Source organism: Elephas maximus, chromosome 17 (assembly GCF_024166365.1).
Source record: "Elephas maximus indicus isolate mEleMax1 chromosome 17, mEleMax1 primary haplotype, whole genome shotgun sequence".
Lineage (NCBI taxonomy): Eukaryota > Metazoa > Chordata > Mammalia > Proboscidea > Elephantidae > Elephas > Elephas maximus.
This window is the reverse complement of record NC_064835.1, coordinates 64484529-64506079: the sequence shown is the minus strand read 5'-3', so window position 1 is coordinate 64506079 and position 21551 is coordinate 64484529. Positions and strand designations below refer to the sequence as shown.

The following is a 21551-nucleotide window of genomic DNA, read 5'->3' as shown; positions in this document are numbered from 1 at the left end:
ACACATGCCGTGCTCCTTCCTTCCTGATCTGTGGTGGTGAGAGAAGCCCTCCAGCCATGCTCTTTGGTGCTTTGTGGATGGGGAGTGTTTATATGCCCTCCTCCCACTTGTAAATTGCTCTGCTCTTTCTGGCTCACAGTGCAGGTTCTCTCTCCATCCTTCCACTGGACAGGTGTGACAGAGGGGGCTTGGGGCTGAAGGGTGTGCTGGGTATGGGGTGGGGTGGAGGTGGAACACCAGAGCAGGCGGTAAGTCAAGAAGGTCTGAGCCAGAGAAAAAATCACTGGCCTCGAGGGAAGGGACGTGTCCCTTTCGGGACTGAGAGTGCTGTGTGCCAAGAAGGGGCTAGAAGGAGAAGGATGGTATGGAAGTACCAGGGTGTGCGTGCGTGCATGTGTGCATATGTGCATGCGTGCATGGGTGTTGGGAAGAGGGAGATCCTGAGCAGCTCATTGGTGCATCAGAGCCTGCATTAAGGAGGGAGGGGCAAGTTGGGTTACATTTGAAACGGGGCCACCTAAACTGTGGGCCAAGGTACTTGAATTGTCGCCCTGAAGAAGACGGTGCCTGGCAAAAACTGACTTAGCTCTCTCATTTCTGACTACCTTTTTGCCCACTTCTGCATCTTTGCTCTCTGTTTCTGTGTCTCTCCATGCATGTCATTCTTGCTGTCCCGTCTTTCTCTTTCCTTGCCTCTCTGCCTTGGTCTTCCTCCCACATTTGTCTCTGATCCACCTGCTGTACCCTGCAGTCAGAGGACACCGACCTGCCCTACCCACCACCCCAAAGGGAGGCCAACATCTACATGGTCCCCCAGAACATCAAGCCAGTTCTCCAGCGGACCGCCATTGAGGTGAGCCTGGCCTGGGCAGTACTGGGGCTGTGGAGTAGCCTGGCGCTTCCTTTCCTGGCCCAGCCCAGTGGGTCCTGGTCCTGGGCCCTTGCTAGTGCTTTCCTCATTCTATGTCCCAGATCCTGGCATGGGGCCTGCGGAACATGAAGAGTTACCAGCTGGCTGGTATCTCGTCCCCCAGCCTTGTGGTGGAGTGTGGGGGCCAGACGGTGCAGTCCTGTGTCATCAGAAACCTCCGGAAGAACCCCAACTTCGACATCTGCACCCTCTTCATGGAAGTGGTGAGCCCCAATCTGCCTGCTGTCCACTTCCAGAGTCCTGGTGGCTAGCATTTCCTTATGGCAGCTTGGGGGTCCTGCCCTGACTCACCAGCAGGCCCTGAGTAGGTCATGATACATTTCTCCCCTCACTATTCCTGTTCTGTAAAATGGGAGGAAATGTTCACAGTCTCCTCACTGGAAGCATCTGAGCTTGTTAATAGTATGAATGGGGCCAGCCTGCTCCCTCCTACCCAGATTCCAAATCAACGGAAGCCTCGAGAGCTGTTCTTTGGCTGGTTTCCCTTCCAGGGAAGCCTCAGACTCTGGAGCTCCCTTCAGGGGCCTGCCAGGGCCCTGACCTTCAGTAATTTCTCCAAACCTTCCATGACTGGGTTCTGCCACTGCCTTGCCCTTCCGAGGAGCATGCCCCCCAGTGCTTCTTGCCTGGGTTGGGTCCCCCAGCCCTCTACAGCTCCCTTGGCTGCCTGGGCCTAGTGGCCAGAGAAAAGCAAGTCTGAGGAAAGGAAAATGGTTGCAAGATGAAAGCACTATAGAAATTCCAGGCCCAGTGGCTGTCAACAGGAGCCTCCTCTTGGCTGAGCCAAAGCCGCCACCGAAGGAGAGCATATAAATTATTTCAAGTTGTGTTCAAAGTGCTGGGCGGGGGCGGGGGGGGGGGCGGAGAAAAAAATCTCAGTCTGTAAGCCAACTCTTGAGTATCCACTTGGGGGGGACTGCCTGCAAGAAATGTTGAATCCTGGGCCAACTTCTCCCCTGTCCTCCCTCCCCGGCTAGTGAGGGTTCAGGGAATGTAGGCTTGCTTTAACTCCAGGCTGAGCTGGATGTATTTGGAAGGTAAAGCTGAGGGGGAAAGTCAACCACCCCACACGGCAGTCAGGCAGACAGAAAAGGTGTGTGGCTTCTCTGCACCATTGGCCAGTTCCTGGGCTTGGTTAACTACCATTTTGGATTTATGGCCGTTGGGAATTATCGGGGGGTTTATAGCATTATCTGATCCTTGCCCTGTGAAGAAGGGCCTCCCCCCAGCCAGATTTCCCAGAGAGGGAGTCCAGGCCCATGCCCAGAGTGCCCCTCCCCCTCTGCCCAGATGCTGCCCAGGGAGGAGCTGTACTGTCCTCCCATCGTGGTCAAGGTCATCGATAACCGCCAGTTTGGCCGCCGGCCTGTGGTGGGCCAGTGCACCATCCGCTCACTGGAGAGCTTCCTGTGTGACCCCTACTCAGCAGAGAGTCCACCCCCACAGGGTGGCCCAGGTAGGGAGAGGGGCTGTTGGTAGGGAGGGCCAGGGTGGAGGAGGCCCCAGGAGCAGGCATGATTTCTCAATTGAGATGTGTCCTACTGGGACCTGAATGAGAAGTTAAGGCTCAGCTAGACCAGAAAGCAGAAACCTCACCTTCCTCAGGGCTTAGCCTAGCTCGGAGCTGGGCACACCAGGAACAGATGACCAGTCCTGTGGGAGCTGAGAGGCGAGTGCTCCAGTGAGGGGTAGTGGTTGTGGTGGAGGAAAGTTGAGGAAGAGAGATTCAGGGACACAGCAGGAGGTGAGCAGGGAGAGAGAGAGAATTGGGGAGACAGAGAATGGGAAGAAAGATGGGGAAGACAAAATGGGAAAAAGAAGAAGAGGGTGGGAGAAACAGAGATTGGGAAGTGTGGAGAGACAGAGGTGTCTCATCCTGCAATTCCCTGGTGCCCAGTGGGGGCCTTGGTCTGTGGCTGAGTCTTGTGACTGGTAAGAGGCTGCATCTAGAGGAAACCCCTTCTTAGGCCTGGTATTGCTCTCCCCCACAGATGACGTGAGCTTACTCAGCCCTGGGGAAGATGTGCTCATCGACATTGATGACAAGCAGCCCCTCATCCCCATCCAGGTAGGATGGGCACTGGTCCCCAAGGGAGACACCAACTCCCACCAAAAGCTGGTCTTGAGTGCCTCCTTCTACACTTCGTTCCTTATTTCTTCGTACTCCTTCTCTCCTACCCCTCCTTATCCCACAGCCTCTATAAAATGTCTCCCTCTGTGAGGGGGATCTTTTAGTCTAGTGGGGAAGCTGTGGTCTTCTGGGCAAGACTCTATCCTTTTCCCCAGGAGCATGGAGGAAATATGACCCCTCTACCTTGGGTCATGTTGAGAGCTTTCCCTTGGAGAAAGTAAGTAAGTCAGGGTGGGAGGAGGAAGTATGAGAGAAGGAATATGGGGAGGAAGTAACTGGGCTGTCTCTGGGGCACTACAGCCTCTATCACTCTATCCCAGCCAGTATCCTTCCTGGAGGGCAGATTCATCTATGGACTTGTGCTTGGTGGCACCTTTGAGGCAGCTCAGAAAGAGGGGCTTGTGTCTAGGCCAATAGCCCCTTTCCTTCCATTCTGCCCACCCTCCAGGAAAAGAAGGGGAGAGGAGCAGGAGAGGGACCTTACTTCAAGGGTATCCAATTCTACGGGCATGTAAGAGTCACCCTTTTGCTATATACTCAGCACCCTGGGGCCATTTGGTGACCCAGGCGCCAATTCCAAATGGCATGGCAGGAGGTCTGGGTATCTTTTACAGAGGGGGGAGCACTCTCTTCACCTTGGACCCTGGGGTAGCTCCAGATCCTGTAGGATGGAGACCGTCCAGCCCTTCCCACAGTGAAGATGGAGAAAGGCCTCATCATGAGTACCAACCTTGAACACTCCACCTGTTCCACATTGTCATTGTCTGTTCTGGGTTGTCACCCTACTCGCTGCGCTTTGCAAGATGCTGGCCACACCCCTGGCACCCTTCCAGGCCTAGGTAGACAGCACCGTGTATTCAGGCCAATGGCATATGTATTCACCCAGGGATGGGAATGGCACTTTAGAGGGTTCTGTTTTCTTTGAATCACCAATCATTTTAGGCTTAAGAACAAGAAAGCACACTTGGGTCCTGGGCGGGGCACAGGATCCTTGAAGCTCAGCTTTGAAGCCTCTCTGGAGATGTGTTTACAAGGGCTTCACTCTTTATTTAGGGATTTTTTTCCTTCTTTCTCTCTGTTTCTATCATCTCATCATCTCATCTTTCTGCCACTTCCACGGACATCTCTGGTGTTCAGGCCTGTGGCCATGCTGATGCTAAGACAGGAGGTCTTGCTCTATAGTTTCACTGCTGTGAAGTCAACAGTCCTGGGCTCTCCCCTTCACATTTCTCCAGCCTCCATGGCTCCCCATAACTCCCACTCACCACCCTTTCTGTTGGGGAGACCTTCTGCCCCTGTCCTCTTGGCCAGCTTCTGACCATTCTTTAAGACTCAACTTGGTGTGATTTTCTCTGATTCCTCCCCTTTTCCTGCTAGTCCTTGTCTGTATCTTGGTCACTGCACTTGCCTTACATTCTACTTATCTGTCTGTGAATGTCAGAATATTTCCAGACTCAGCTCAGAGCAGAGACTGGAGCTCATTCCTCTTTGTATCCTCAGTGCTTAGCACAGGACCTGGTTTGGAGGTGGCATTCCATAAGCGTCTGCCTGGATGGATGGATGGGTGGGTGGATGGATGGATGGATGGGTGGGTGGATGGATGATGGATAGATGGATGGATGGGTGGATGATGGATGGATTGGTGGATGGATGGATGGATGATGGATAGATGGATGGATGGATGGGTGGATGATGGATGGATTGGTGGATGGATGGATGGATGGATGGATGGATGGATGGATGGATGGATGGATGGATGGATGGATGGATGGATGGATGACCTACCCACTCTCTCTCTGGGTCTGAGAAGGAATCTGTCTTGGCTGGGCAAACCCAAGTAGAAATTTCAGATAGCCTTACGAGGAATTCAGCTAAACTCAGTGCTAGTGCCTTCTGGCCTGTGTGGGTGTTTGTAGCTGAATTAAGCAGATGATTTTCCCCAAGCTCCAGGCTGCTTAGTCCTGGCTTCTGTTTTCTGTCCCCTCACTGAGCCTGTCTGAGACTGTGTAGAGAAGTGGGGGCCTGCCCAGCAGAATTTCCATTCTGTGTGTACTGCCCTCAAAATGTCTACAGACTCAGATGGGAAAGGGCTATTTTGGGTACTGCTGGCTATGGACAGCATAGAGGAAAATGGAGAGGAGGCCCAGTCTGGCTTCCCTCCTGGTGTTGATATGAGTGAACTGGGGCCAGGGTCTGAGCCAGAGTGGGGTCTGTGTACCTTGTGGGAACACAGGGCCTCTCTGGCTAGCGTTGCTGGCCAGGCAGAGGGTGGGGAGCTGGGATGTGGGCTCCTGGAGGTGTGCCCACAGAGGGAGGGGCTGAGCCTCTATGGCCATAGAGGTTGGCAGAGAGAAGAAGGAAACATGATCAGCCTGCTCTGGTGGAGGAGGCTTGGACCCTGCCCTCACTGAGCTTCTCATCTGATGGAGGAGACAAAGCCCTATTCTCAAGGAGCCCCATGTCTGGCAAGAAGATCATTCCTTGTCTCCAGGGAGCCCTGGCCTGATGAGTCTCATTGAGGGCTCTGAGGAAGCCCCCGGTCTGGTATCTGATTTTGTATTGTTTTTCTCTGGCACCCACTGATCCCGTTTGGCTGATCCAGGAAATTTTTTGCTCTCTCATCTCATCTAGAGCCCTGGCACTTTGGAGAAACCAGACTGATCCAGGAGGCAGTGGGTTCTAGTTCCAAATGGTTTGCCAGATAATTCTGGCTGAGCTTACATCCCAGCCCTCCCTATGGAGATAGAATGGAGGGCCCTGGTCCTTGGGAACTGGAGGGTGACAAAAAAATCTGGCAGAATTTGAGGCTTGCCTAGCTGCTGTCTGCCCATCCTGTGTTTCTCCACAGCCTGGTTTCTTCTCATGGCTGGTACAGCCCCCACTGCTGTGCTTACCACACTCTGGCTGTGGACCCAGTTTAGGGCTCTTCTCTAGCTTCAGATACGCTCTTGCCACGTTTAGCCCCCTGTATTGGTCCCCTCTTGTCTCGTTCCTCAGTTACACCGACTCTGCTTGTGAAGCCTTCTCGCCATCACCGGCCCAGCTCTTGGGATGAAAACTGTCACACATTTAGAAAAAATCATCTCAGATGCTTTCCTATGTTGAGGTCATCAGCTGACACTTATGATGGAGCGTTTTTCAGGTTTCTAGAACTGCTTCAGTTTGAGTGGTGAGTGGCCAGTTCTGGAGATGACTCAATACATATGCGTAAGGCAGATCTGGACGCTCAGCCTTCCAGGGCTTGTAGGTCAGTGTGCATGAGAGAGAGAGAGCGAGAGAGAGAGAATGGAAGCAAGTGTGTGTGCAACCTCTTGAACTCTCAAGGGGACTGGGCTGAAGGTGTGTCTAGGCCCGGTAGTGGCATGGAAGAATTTTGCCTTTAACTTTGAACTTTCTCAGGGCAGGCCTGAAGTTAGATCCTCTGAGGGAGCACAGTAGTACTTCATTCCATTATTTCTCTGCTTTTGAAGAAGGATGAATTCATTTTTCCCTGATTATAAATATAATACATGTCTGTCAGTTTGTGGTACTGTGGGGGCTTGCATGTTGCTGCGATGCTGGAAGCTATGCCACCGGTATTCAGACACCAGCAGGGTCGTCGATGGTAGACAGGTTTCAGCTGAGCTTCCAGACTAAGACAGACTAGGAAGAAGGACCTGGCGGTCTACTTCTCAAAAAAATTAGCTAGTGAAAACCTTACGAATAGCAGTGGAACACAGTCTGATATTGTGCTGAAAGATGAGCCCTTCAGGTTGGAAGGGACTCAAAAGACGACTGGGGAAGAGCTGCTTCCTCAAAGTAGAGTCAACCTTAATGACATGGAGGGAGTCAAGTTTTTGGGACCTTCATTTACTAATGTGGCACAACTCAAAATGAAAAGAAACAGCTGCAAACATCCATTAATAATAAACATGGAATGTACAAAGTATGAATCTACGAAAATTGGGAATTGTCAAAAATGAAGTGGAATGCATAAACATTGATATCTTAGGCATTAGTGAGCTGAATGGACTGGTATTGGCCATTTTGAATCAGAAAACCATATGGCCTACTATGTTCGGAATGACAAATTGAAGACGAATGGCGTCACCCTCATTGTCAAAAAGAACATTTCAAGATCTATCCTGAAGTAAATGCTGTCACCTATGAGGAAGACCCGTAAATTATTATTATTCAAATTTACGCACCAACCACTAAGGCCAAAGATGGAGAAACTGAAGATTTTTACCAACTTCTGCAGTCTGAAATTGATCAAACATTTAGTCGAGATGCATTGATAATTACTGGTGATTGGAACGCGAAAGTTGGAAATAAAGGATTGGTAGTTGGAAAATAACAGCCTTAGTAATAGAAACAATGCTGGAGGTCACATGATAGAATTTTGCAAGACCAGTGACTTCTTCATTGCAAATACCTTTTTTTCGACAACATAAACAGTGACTCTACACCTGGACCTCACCAGATGGAATATACAGGAATCAAATAGACTACATCTGTGGAAAGAATCGATGGAAAAGCTCAATATCATCAGTCAGAACAAGACCAGGGGCCGACTATGGAACAGGCCATCAATTAGTCATATGCAAGTTCAAGCTGAAACTGAAAGAAAATCAGAGCAAGTCCACGAGAGCCAAAATATGACCTTGAGTATATCCCACCTGAATTTAGAGACCATCTTAAGAATAGATTTGATGCATTGAACACTAATGACTGAAGACCAGACGAGTTGTGGAATGACGTGAAGGACATCATCCATGAAAAAAGCAAGAGGTCATTAAAAAGACAGGAATGAAAGAAAAGACCAAAATGGATGTCAGAAGAGACTTTGAAACTTGCTCTTGAACATAGAGTAGCTAAAGCAAAAGGAAGAAATGATGAAGTAAAAGAGCTGAATAGAGGATTTCAAAGGGCAGCTGGAGAAGACAAAGTAAAATATTAAAACAAAATGTGCAAAGATGTGGAGTTAGAAAACCAAAAGGGGAAGAACACACTCAGCATTTCTCAAGCTGGAAGAACTGAAAAAAAAAAAAAAAATTCAAGCCTTGAGTTGCAATATTGAAGGATTCTATGGAGAAAATACTACATGACGCAGGAAGCATCAAAAGAAAATGGAAGGAATACACAATTACTGTACCAAAAAGAACTGGTCCACATTCAACCATTTCAGGAGGTAGCATATGATCAAGAATCAATGGTACTGAAGGAAGAGGTCCAAGCTGCACTGAAGGCCCTGGCAAAAAACGAGACTCCAGAAATTGACAGAATACCAATTGAGATGTTTCAGCAAATGGATTCAGCACTGGAAATGCTCAATTGTCTATGCCAGGAAATTTGGAAGAAAGCTATCTGGCCAACCGACTAGAAGAGATCCATATTTGTACCCATTCCAAAGAAAAGTGATCCAACAGAATGTGGAAATTATCGAACAATATCATTAACATCACACACAAGTAAAATTTTGCTGAAGATCGTTCAAAAGTGGCTGCTGTAGTACCTGGACAGGGAACTGCCAGAAAGTCAAGCCAGAGTCAGAAGAGAACGTGGAACCAGGGATCATTACTGATGTCAGATGGATCCTGGCTGAAAGCAGAGAATACCAGAAAGATGTTTACCTGTGTTATACCGACTATGCAAAGGCATTCGACTGGATCATAACAAATTATGGATAACATTGTGAAGAATGGGAATTCCAGAACACTTAATTGTGGTCGTGAGGAACCTGTACTTACACCAAGAGGCATCAGTGTTGTATCCTTTCACCATACTTATTCACTCTATATGTCGAGCAAATAATCCGAGAAGCTGGACTATACAGAGGAGAACGTGGCATCTGGATTGGAGGAAGTCTCATTAACAACCTGTGATGTCCAGATGACATAATCTTGCTTGCTGAAAATGAAGAGGACTTGACGCACTTACTGATGAAGATCAAAGACTGCAACCTTCAGTATGGATTACGCTTCAACATAAGGGAAACAAAAATCCTCACAACTGGACCAAGAAGTGACATCATGATAAATGGAGAAAAGGTTGAAGTTGTCAAGGACTTCATTTTACTTTGATCCACAATCAACACCCATGGAAGCAGCAGTCAAGAAATCAAACTATGCATTGTATTAGACAAATCTGCTGCAAAAGATCTCTTTAACGTGTTGAAAAGCAAAGATGTCACTTTAAGGACTAAAGTGCACCTGATCCAAGCCATGGTATTTTCAGTTGCCTTGTATGCTGGACAATGAATAAGGAAGACTGAAGAAGAACTGATGCCTTTGCATTATGATGCTGGCAAAGAATATTGAATATACTGTGGGCTGCCAGAAGAACGTATAAATCTGTCTTGGAAGAAGTATAGCCAGGATGCTCACTAGAAGCGAGGATGGGGAGACTTCATCTCACATACTTCGCACAGGTTATCAGGAGGGACCAGTCCCTGTAAAAGGACATCACGATTGGTAGAGTGGAGGGCCAGTGAAAAAGAGGAAGACCCTCAGTGCGATGGATTGACACAGTGACTGCAACAATGGGCTCAAACATAACAGTGATTGTGAGGATGGTACAGGATTGGGCAGTGTTTTGTTCTGTTATACATAGGGTAGCTATGAGTTGGAACCAATCTGATGGCACCTAACAACAAAAAAAATACATGTTTATTATATAAAATTTGGAAAATATTGAAAAGCAATGAATAGTTAGAGATCACCTCCAAACACAGTCTGAACATACTACCGTATTTTTTGCAAATAACATGCCCATGTAAATAGTGTATAGCCATGTAATGCTCAGATATGAGGAAATTATGGGAAAAAAGTTCTGGCATAGTGCACGCATGCATATACTATGCATGTTTTGTGACATTTCCAGAAGTGAATTCTGTCCTCATTTACCCTCATGCATTAGTCTGAAAATGTTACTTTTGATCATGTTTGTAAAATAAAGGTATAAGCCATGGTCAAAAAATCGTGGATTGAGTTTGGTAGTACCCCGGTATTTGGAAAACAAACAATTGAAACCGTGGGTTTGTTTCTGTTAATTTAAGTTGATGATTATAACCCCTTTGCTTTTGAGTCATCAGTCAGAACCTTGAACCTACTGAGGCCTGTCCATACACCACGTGCTATCAGTTGGAAGCATAAACAAAGTGAAGCCTCCACTGGCATAAAAGACATCGAATAGCGATCAATAGGAATCTCGATTCAATCTGCATTGATGTAATTATCACAGTCGCCTTCCAACTCTGGCTTTTAACTGGAGGAGTAAACAAAGCAAAATTGATAACACCATCGCTCTTGGCTCAACAGTTGAATTTGAAAACCTTATCAGATCATCTTAAGTGAAACCGTTAAGCTATGTTAGGTCTCCTTATTTCATAGTTCAATTATGTCTTCTTAGCGACAATGTCTTTGATCAAAGATCATAAGCCACCTTAGTCACATGCTTTCGAGCATATAAAAATACCTTGCTTGCTTCTTGTACACCTCACATTTGAATTTTGTGATCCCTTTACTAGAACCAGCCAGTTATCAATTATATTGTGCACATTTTTTCGGTTTATAAATCTAAATGCTAGAACGCTTTAGGATCATGGCAGGAACTAAATACAAGTCCTATACTGCTGGCTTCAAACTGAAAGTTGTTGTGAGGGCAGAAGAAACAAGCCCCAGAGCGGCATCAAGAGAGTTCAAGGCTGGAGAGTTGTCCTTTCTCAAATGGATAAAGCAGAAAAAGGAGCTGGAAAAAATGAGTCCTCCAAAACGCGCACACTGTGGGCCCAAAGCGAAATGACCTGAGTCGGAGAACAATTTGAAAGAGTGGATTATTTCTTGAAAGGAATCCCAGGTTTCAAGGTGGGTTTCATCTAGATTTTTAAATTCAGGAAAAGGAATGGCCTTTCTGTGAGAATGAGAACCACTGATGATAATGAATGAATAAACTAAAATGGCCTATATCTTAGTTATCTAGTGTTGCTATAACAGAAATACAACAAGTGGATGGCTTTAACAAAGAGAAATTTATTCTCTCACAGTGTAGTAAGCTAGAAGTCTGAATTCAGGGTGTCTGCTCCAGGGGAAGGCTTTCTATCTCTGTTGGAGGAAAGTCTTTGTCATCATCTTCCCCTGGTCTAGGAGCTTCTCCACACAGGAACCATGGGTCCAAGGGACACACTCTGTTCCCGGCGCTGCTTTCTTGATGGTATGAGATCACCCTGTCTTTCTGCTCAATTCTCTCTTTTATATCTCAAAAGGATTGATTTAAGACACAATCTAATCTTGTAGATTGAGTCTTGCCTCATTAACATAACTGCTGCTAATCCTACCTCATTTTACATCATAGAGGTAGGATTTACAACACATAGGAAAATCACATCAGATGGCAAAATGGTGAACAATCACACAATACTAGGAATCATCGACTAGCCAAGTTGACATAAATTTTTTGGGGGGGACAAAATTCAATCCATAGCAGCCTATTTTAAGATGAAAACACAATTTCTTCTGGTGACTTTTGTTGATGTCAAAGAAATTGATTATCAATAATTATGTTTCAATTTAAGATTTATGAAAGCAATAAGATATAAACAACATCTTGTTCTTGTAGTTTTAGGCCTAGGATCATTTCTTACTTACTAATTTCTAGCTCTTTGTGCAGTCATACTCTTTGGTTTCAACATGGTGTCCGAGAGTGTTCAGTTCACCATTGGCTGCACTCGGTTGAGGAAAATACCTACCTTAAATGAAGTTCCCATGAGATCTGTTTTATCCTGGTAACATTAAATCTGTTGGACAGAAAAGAAAATTGAAATTAAAGTCAGCAACATGTGAAAAATGTTGGTATAGTATGCTTATGAAAATAATGCGTGGGGAGGTTGCGTGGTTTGCAAAAAAAGTATAACGTGCACATTATTTATGTAAAAGTATGGTACTAACATTTTATTCTCTTGCTTTGCTTTTCTTCCTGCACTGCTTGTTCTGTCTCTGACTCTAAATCTGACTCCAGTTCTATCTTTAAAACAAAATTGGGGTCTTTGTTTACTCATCTGCTTTTTCATAAACTAGTTTTTGGTGTGCTGATTTTGAAAATAAGAACAGAAACAGTGTGTAGGAACAAACATACACAGACCATGTTGGCTCTCCCAGTTTCCTGCAGAGGTCTTGAGGCCCAAAGGTGCCCTTAAAGTAGAGGTGGATCTCCTCCCACCTCATACCTTCCCCACCTTCTAGGCACTGAGAAGCCCCTGGTGTGTCAAGGGTGACTCTTGCCTATCATTCTGAGAGGCCACCCTAAGGTGGGAGTTTTTTCTGTAAGTCTCTGGAGAAGGAAAATTTCTGGAGATGGGGATAGGTGTGTGCTGAGGAAGGATAAAGAGAAATGAACCCTTGGGAAGTTTCCATTCTAGCTGAGAGAGAGATGAGAAGTGCCTGGCAGATCTCAAATGTGGATACTCAGAGTGATATCAGGTGATGAGATGTTTTATTAACAAGGATACCAAAATCTTGAACTCTTTTGGCCCTGGGAGTCAGCATGGGCTAAATAAGCAGGAGAAGCTTCTCTGAGGAGGAGGGGTTAGAGAAAGACCTCAAAGTCTGTGTGGGGTTTGAATAGAGGAGGAGAGAGAAGGGCTTTCAAATATGCTCTTGGCCACCAGGAAAGTACCAAGACAGTCCAAGATCCTGGTACTTTCCTGGAAGGTAAATGAGCTTAGGTAAAGGCTTAGAAGTGGAACTGTGTGTGGTGGCGGTGGGGTATGTGTGTATGAGTGTGTGGTTGTGGTGTGTGTCTGAGTGTGTGGTGGTGGTTTGTGTCTGAGTGTGTGGTGGTGGTGTGTGTCTGAGTGTGTGGTGGTGGTGTGTGTATGAGTGTGTGGTGGTGGTATGTGTATGAGTGTGTGGTGGTGGTGAGGTGTGTCTCTGTGTGGTAGGGGTGGGGGTTATCAAGGAGTCAGGCCTGGCAGGCTCTCCTGGAGAAAGGTCAGCAGTCCTGTTCTTCACACCCGTGGCTAGGGGTGGGTAGGGCTGACCTGCTCCTGGGCTCCGAGGCCGTGGGCTAATTTCGAGCCTGCTGCTCTGGTTATAGTCTCCAGGTTGCCGTGAAGGTGGGAACGTGCTCCTTGAACCTGAGTGGCAAATTATGCCAAGTCCAAAGGAGAACATATAATTTCTGAACCTGGACCAGATCTTTGGAGCACTATGTTTAGCTTTATTTTTGTCCATTTTACTCTGGTGAACTACTGGTTTCCCTCACACCTTTCTTAAAAAAGAGCTGTATCAAAAATAAAAATAAGGCTTCTGTGGGGTTCAGAACGAGAACAGGAGGGCAGAGCTGCTGCCTGGCTGGCCAGCCTCTGGCTGTTTAGGGACTTTGCCTGGAGTTCATCCGGTCCCTTCCAGGGTCACACCATGCCCACCAACATGTGGCCAGTGCCCCTGAGCCATCTAGCGGCCCGACTGGGTGCCCATTGGCCATCTGCCCTCCTGCCTGTGATTCTGGCTCTGAACACCTCTGAGGGCTGGTACAGGGGAGGGTCCCCGTCAATGCCGTTCTCTTTACAGAGCAGGGGTGGCCCTGTGAGTTCCGCACTCCCCAGAGGTCTCAGTAGGGCTTCATCCGAGCTCTTCTGGTCCCTCCAGGGAATGCATCTCCCAGGTCTATCCTGCCGAGGAAGGGGAGGACAGCTGGGGTTACTCCCAGAGCTCCCGACTCGAGGCTCAAAGGAAGGGAGGTTCTAACCCTGGACGCTCTGGGTCCCAGCTGGTCTCCTAACCTCTCCAGCCTTGCCTCCTTTTGTCCCCTTCCCCAGCCCCTGCATTCCTGAGCCCTTTGCTTCTTCCTGAATGTGTTGTCTTCTTTATTCCCTGGCACCTTTTGCACCTGCTATTCCCTCTGTACAGGACGTATCTCCTTGTCCACCCATAGACTGGTACTTATTCACCCAGAGCTCCACGACCTTCCCTGGACAATTGCAGTGGCCTCTGAACAAGTCTCCCTGCCTCTAGTCCTGATGCCCAGTCCCTCCTCAACCCTGCAGTCCAGGGATTCACCCTGTGAGGTATTGATTCTTAGTACTGGGAGATGGCAAGCAAGTATTTGATGCCCAGAAAAGAAAGCAGGAAGTTTTCTGTAGTATAGGGGTGGCAGGTTGGACTATAAGACTCTCAAAGTCCCCTCTGATCCAGGGTGTGGGATGACTTCTAGGATGCCCTGGTTTTTGTTCTTGAGGAGAGACTTTGAAACCCACGCTGGCTTAGGAACCATGCCCAGCAGGGACTCACCCAGTGCTGGGTGGGGTGATCTAGCTGCTAGAAGAAACCACCAGGGATGGTGAGCTTGGACTGTCCCTGAGATTTTGGAAAGGCAGGGAGAACATCTGAGAGCATGACAGTGAGTTGATGAGTCCCAAGGGCGGTGAGAAAGTGGGCAAGAGCCAGGTACCGGTGAGCACCTCCCATGTGTCTTATCCTGTGCTGCGTGCTCACGTCCTTTGTCTCATCCGTATTCACTGTTGCCCTGTGAGGTGCACACTGGGCCTCTCCTCCAGGTGGAGATGCTGACTCAAAGAGGTCAGAGGACTTGACCAAGGTCACGCAGCTGGTAAAGCAACGGAGCCAGACTTGGTGAACTCCAAACCACATGTTCTTTCCCCAACCCTTGAGGCCTCCCTGGAGGGGGAGCAGAGGGTACCTGGCCGTAGGAACTCCACATCCTTGGGGCTGTGCAGTCTTCCCAGAAGTGCTTTCTCTAATCCTGTTGCTAACCAGCATGTTTAATTTGTAGCTTGCAGATGGTCTGTCGGGCTCGGCCCCCATTAACCTGGCATCTTCTCCATCCAGTCCTCATGTATGTATTGTTTACCTGCTTGTGGGCTCCTTGATTTCCCTTAGGGGTGGGGGTAGGGAGTAGGAGGGGTGCAGGGGAGGGGAGAATGGGAGGGGAAGGCAGGAGGTGTTTCCTGAGCCTCTGCAGAAAACAGTCACCTCTCATTCCCCTGTGCAGTAAGGGAAGGACCGGGAGAAAGCCGTGGGGTAGGTTCTCAGAAACAGACATCCTTGTGTACCAGATGCTTCTAGGGTTTATCTGAATCCTGTTTACTCATGTGAGGGTTAGGGGGTTGGGTGGGGTCATATGGGCCAGTGGGAGCTGGGAAGTCTCTAGAGTAGACCCTGGCTACTGGGACATGGGACCATGGCAGGTGGCCTTTCTCTGTTCTTCCAGATGCATGGAGAGCGTGTGTGTGAGTGAGGAACAGTGGCTGTCCGGGTAGATTCTGAGAGGTCTCCCTGGGCCAACTGGTGGGCCTGTAGTTCCCAACAGGGCTACTGCCTGGCTGCTGGGCTGATTTTCTAGGTGTCATCTTTATGTGTCATGGGCCCTTCTTGGTAGATGACTTTCGTGTCTAGCCTTTAACATGCATTCATGAAGCCCCATGATGAGGGCCCAGGGGAGCCCCCCATCTGCTGGGGGAAGGCATAATAGATAGGACTGGGCAAAAGGCAGTGAGTTAAATTCTATTCATGGTGCCAAGGGGGGATACTCTTGTATTGAGTGTCTTACAGGCTGAATAAAGACAATAGGGCTTCTAGGAGGCGGCAATATATAGTTTTTTATCTTTTCTGATTTATCCATTGTAGAAAATATGGAAAACACAGAAAAATGTAAGGCAGAAAGTGAAAACCAACCCTATTGTTACCAGCTGGAGAAAAACACTATTGTATTAAGATTTTGGAGCATCTACATTTTTAGATGTTTGTAAAGCATGTGTGCATACATACATATATATATTTTACAAAATTGGAATCATATTGTACTTTTTCATAATCTGTTCTCTTTTTTTTAACTTAAAAGTGTATTGCGAATGTTTTTCTGTATCTTTATATTCTTTAAAGATATGGCTGCATGTTATTCCATTATATGTATATCCACCGTTTTAACTACTCTTCTGTCATTGGACGTTTAATTTGTTAATTTCCAATATTGTCTTCTTTTGTGTTCCTTAAAGTAGTTTTTTTTGGTTGTTGTTTAGCTTACTTTATATAGGTCTAACCCATTTCTTGTTAAGTTTATTCCTAGGTATTTTATATCACTGGTTGCTCTTCTAAATGGAATTTTTTTTTCCTTATGACATTGTCTAAACTATTGCTAGTGTATAGGAAAACAATATTTTTGTACGTTTACTTTAAAACACTCTTTATTAAGCTCTTTTATTAGTTCTAACTGTTGTTAATTGATTCTGTTGGATTTTCCAGGTAGGTAAGGTTGTTTTTTCGCAAGTAATAGTTAACCTGTGACTTTCTTTCTAGTAGTTGTACCTTATTCCTTTTCCAGGATAACATTTGATCATTGAGGTGCTAGCAGGCACTTACTTAGTCGCAGATTCTAAGGAGGATGCCCCCACCATTATCCCATCAATTATGATAACAATTGTTAGTTTCAAATAGGTATTCTTGATTTTGTTAAGGTTGTATCTTTCTAGTCATAGTTTATGGCTTAAAATTAGTTTAATATGTGAATTTAAATGATCAAATTCCATTTGGCATATATCAAGATAATCATATTGTCTTTTATCTGGTTAATATAATGTATAATTAACTGACCTGCATTTCTAAGGGAAAACAGAATAGGTCAATTGGTCATGATATTGTAATTTATTACAATAGAAGGCCTCTTGTCTGATGCAATCAAGACAAATAGCGGGGGCGGGGGGAGCTAATTGAAAAAGTTGGTTAAGTAGGAACTTATTAAAAGGTGTACGTACATAACAAACATTTTATTTTTAACCATATCCATGTAGCCTTCATCCATCAGTCATTTGACATGATGCCAGGGTCTCTTTGAATTTGAATCTACTGATCCCAGTGTCATGTCATCCCTATGGTATAAACCATGCCCCAAATGAGTTAGCTATGATTTTTAGCCTTAGGCTTATTAAAATTGAATGAGAACTTAACGATACGTGCCAAAAAGTCTGAGTGTGGAGGTCTTTTAAAGTTTAAGATTCCCCAACTACCTCTTATGTTGTCTCACTCAGACTTAATTTTCAGCGTAAAAAAATAGCAAAAGGATTCCATTAGCTTGCATAGAAACAAAGTCCTTTCTTTTTTGCATTCAATTTTTATAGGTTTTTATAATATCTAATTTATTTGTTTACATAATTACCACATTAGTACAACTGGCATAAACAGGTTTGGAGGTTTGGGGACAAACACAATTGACTCTTGACTTGGTAAACACACAGCTCATCTCCTGGGAGCTGCAGGGCACATTCTAGAATAGCTCAGGGATTCTGCTGGCTTTGCACCTCAGAAGACCAAATGCCCAGCTGTGTAAATCCTGCTTAAGGCAGGAGTTTCCAAGAACTTCTATGATATATTTTTGAGTTGATTTGCTGTTCCTTATTGAGGATTTTTGCATCTCTATCAAGAAGTACTACTTTTTAGGCTGGCTTTTGATATCAGGGTTATACTAGTTTTGAAAATTATTTTGTGAGGCGTAACGTATTTCCTGTGCTCTTAAACAGCCTCTATGGCCTGAGAATTATTGTTTCTTAAAGGTTTGAAAATACACTAGAGTCACACTTGGTGAATTTGAATTCTAAAAGTTGGAAATTGCATCATATAAACATTTTAATGGTCTTGCTTTATGTATGAAATGTGAAATAGTACGAATCCCTCCAAATTAAAAAAAATGAGGAACAGTCACATAATTTAAAAGCTGGTAGGCCAAAAAAAGGGAACTGCCAATTCTAGATGGTGAACAGAAATACCTCTCTTTTCTAGGGAAGGGCATTGAATTTTGTGTGTTTTGAACTATAGATGATTTTCAGGAATGCATATTTTTTATAATACGGAGCCACTCAGTACTCATTTGTAAAACTGGGTCCAGCATCCTTATTTTTGGGAGGGGATTCACTGAGCCACTTTCTCCTTGTTGATTCAATTTAGTAGCTTATATTTCCCCAGATATTGCCTATTGGATTGGCATGGGTTTGTACGTATTACTACTGTTTTCAAAATGTAGGCAAAACAACATTTCATAGTTATTTTTCATCCAAAGAACTAGCTCTTGAAAATTCTGCTAATGTTAAGTGAACTCTTTTAATTTTTAGACTCAAGTCATTTTTAAGCTCTCCGCCTCTGAAATTCATATTATTTATTGGCTCTCTTGGATTATCACCCCTCCCCCTCCCTTTGTTGTTTAAGAAATCCTTTTTAAGGAGACGTTTGTTTACATTCTGTTGTAAAAATTCTAAAGTTTTGCTTTTTATATTTAAGTCCTTATTCCATCTGGAATTGATTTGTGTGTGTGTGTGTAACTGTGAGGTAGAAATAAGATTTCTTTTTAGATTTCCCCCATATAGAAAACTAATTGTTTCACCTCATCACAGACTGACCTGTCCTTTCTCATTCATCTCCAGCAACCACTCTGCCCTATATCAGTTTTCCATGTAAGTGTGAGTCGGCCTTTGGGCTCCCTATTCTGTTCCATCGTCCTATTTGTCTTTCCCTGTACCATTGCTCTGCTGTCTTATTAATACAGGTTTATAATAAAAAATAAAAAAAAAAAACCAAACCCAGGGACGTTGAGTCGATTCTGACTCATAGCGACCCTATAGGACAGAGTAGAACTGCCCCACAGAGTTTCCAGGGAGCGTCTGGTGGATTCGAACTGCTGACCTTTTGGTTAGCAGCCATAGCACTTAACCACTACGCCACCAGCATTTCCAGGTTTGTAATAAGTCTCGATATCTGGCAAAGGAAGCACTCCACCTTGTTTATTTTCTGGAGTGCCATTGCTATCTTGCCCTTTGCTCTTCCACATTAATTTTAGGATCAGCTGTCAATTTCTTAAAGCTGTTGAGGTTTGTGATTGAATTACAGTGAATCGGGATCAACTTGGTGAGAATGGACATCTTTATAATTTTGTCTTTAGGAACGCGATACGTCTTTCCATTTATTTAGGTCTTCTTCAATGTCTTTCAATAAACTTTTATAATATTTTCTGTAAAAAGTCTGGCACGACTTTTATTTGATTTAGTTCTAGCTGTTTTATTCCAATTGGAATTTTAAAGGTACATTTGCTAACTAGTTGTTGCTGGTATATAAATGAAATCTATTCTTACATACTGATCTTATGTCCAGAAATTTTGCTAAACTCTCCAATTAATTCTACTGATTTGAGGATTCTTCTGGGTTTTCTGTGTAGTAAATTATATAATTTGTGATTAATGATAGTTTTGATTCTTCCCTGTCTTCATACTCACCCTCCCTGCCTCTCTGCCTCCCTCCTTTCATTCCTTCCTTTTCCTTGTCTTGTCTTATTGCACTGGCTGGGACCTTCAGTTTAATGTTTTGTGTAACTAGTAATAGGGAGAATTCTTATCTGCTTCTCATTTGTAAGGGAATAGTTTTATGTTTCACCAGCGAGTATGCAGATGAATGATTGCTAGTTGTTGAGCATTTTTTTAAATCATAGATATTCTTAAATTTTATTGAATGCATTTTATACATTTGTTGAGGTGGTCATATGATTTTCTTCCTTTAATCTGTTAATGTGGTGACTTACATTAATAGATTTCTAAAAGCTGAGACAACTGCATTTCTGAAACAACCTAACCAAGTCATGGTATCTGTTTTCTGCCTTGCTGGATTCAGTTTGCAAATAATTTCGTCTAGGATTTTTTTATTTTTATTTTTTGCATCAATTTTTACGAGTGACAGTGCCTGAAGTTTCCCTTTTTCATATTGTCCTTTTCAGCTTTGGTATTTAGGTAATTTTTTTTTTTAATCTTGTAAAATGCCTTGGGGAATATATGATGTTTCTCCTCTCTGAAAGCATTTAACATTGACATTGTCTGTTACCTAAGTATTTGGTAGATCCACTTTAAATCTGTTTAGACTTAGTATTCTCCTTGGGAATATTTTAAACTTGCTGATTTAATTTATTTGATGTTTATAGGAGCATTGAAATTTTCTATTTCTATGTGGGTCACTTGTGGTAATTTATGTTTTATAGGAATTTATCCATTTCCTCCTAAAAATTTATTGGCATAACATTTTTCATAATAACCTCCTAATTTTTCCAAAGAACTTCTCCGTCCAGTTGTGGTCCCTGCTTTTCATTCCTAAAATTATATTATTCTTCCCAGAATATATTAAGTTTTTTTAGTCTTTTCAAAGAACCAACTTGAAGGTCTATTGATCGCTAGTATTTTCTACTTTATTAACTTCTGTTCTTTATACTTTCTTTCTATTTTTGAGGAGTTTATTTTTTAACCAAGAAAATTGGATGTCTAGTTTATCAGTTTCAAACTTCTCTCTTTTCTAATGTAAACTTTAAAGGCTGTAAAATCCCCCCTAAATACTGCTTTATGCATCTCGCATGTTTTTGATAAGAAGAGATTTTGTTATTTTTTGGTTTTACGTATTTCTAAAATTTCCGTTGTATTCCTTTCTGACAACTGGCTTGTTTAAAAATATATTTTGGAAGTTTCTAACTTATGTTTTTGGTTACCTTTTTGTTATTGATTTCTAGCCAAACTGTATTCTTGTCTGGAGAATGTGGTCTGTGAAGTGATTCTTAGAAATGAGATGAAACTTGCTTTGTGGCCTAGTATATAATCAATTTTTGTAACTGCCTTGTGTGTGCTTGAAGACAGTGTGTATTCTCCAAATATGTGTTATATATAACATGTCCATTTACATTGAATTTGTTAATTGTGTTTTTCAAATTGGTTTTCTTTCTGATTTTTTATGTGTGGTTTATCAATTTCTGAGAGAGGTTTATTATAACACCTTGTTTGATATTGTATTTGCCAGTTTCTCCTTGTAATTCTGGCTACTTTCTTTCACATATTTTGATGCTATGTTATTAGGCACAAATAAGTTTAGAGCTGTTACATCTTTCTGGAGAACTGAGCCTTTTCACAATATGTAGTGAACTTTTGCTCTTGCCTTTTTAAATATCTACTAATGAGTTTTGCTTTAAAATCTATTTTGTCTGATGTTGATATAACTATAATAGCTTTCTTTTGTTTAGCATTTTCCTAGTATAGTAAAACCTGTGAAAGTTGGAACCTGTGTAAGGCAGAAACCTGTCAGAGGAGGAAAACTAAAATATTTTCCACCAAAATGAGCATTAGAAAAGTGGTAGGACTGCACCTGGTCAAATGTGAAAAACCTGAGAGACCCAGAAAAACAAGGCAGTCCTGATGAATTCTGGCTCTCGCTGGTGTTGCTGTATATCTTTTTTCTACCTTTCAGTTTTTCTGTGGCTTTATGTGTTAGGTGTCTCTCTGATGAACAGCAAATAGATGGATTCTTTTTTTTTTTTTTTTTTTAATGTATTCTGGTAACCTTTTCCTCTTAATTGGAGAGTGGGAGTATCCAATATATTGAGTTTGCTGATATATTTGGATTTTATTTTGTATTTTGTTTTCTATTAGTCTTGCCTTTTTTTTTTCCTCGTTTGTTTTCTTTTTGAATTGAAAGATTTCCCACC

At 43.9% G+C, this 21551-nt stretch overlaps 1 protein-coding gene across 8 annotated transcripts in view; it reads left to right on the top strand.

Moving 5' to 3' along the window:
• Positions 1-21551, top strand: part of DYSF (dysferlin) — a 242382-nt gene that overhangs the window by 164263 nt on the left and 56568 nt on the right. For 4 of the 8 annotated variants that reach the window (XM_049856490.1, XM_049856486.1, XM_049856489.1 and 1 more), the window contains 5 exons: positions 752-853; positions 973-1134; positions 2222-2387; positions 2923-2999; positions 14832-14894. In XM_049856490.1, coding sequence (XP_049712447.1) covers positions 752-853; positions 973-1134; positions 2222-2387; positions 2923-2999; positions 14832-14894 — 570 coding nt within the window. The remainder of the gene's footprint in view (positions 1-751; positions 854-972; positions 1135-2221; positions 2388-2922; positions 3000-14831; positions 14895-21551) is intronic. The other 4 variants (XM_049856492.1, XM_049856488.1, XM_049856491.1 and 1 more) reach the window with 1 other exon arrangement.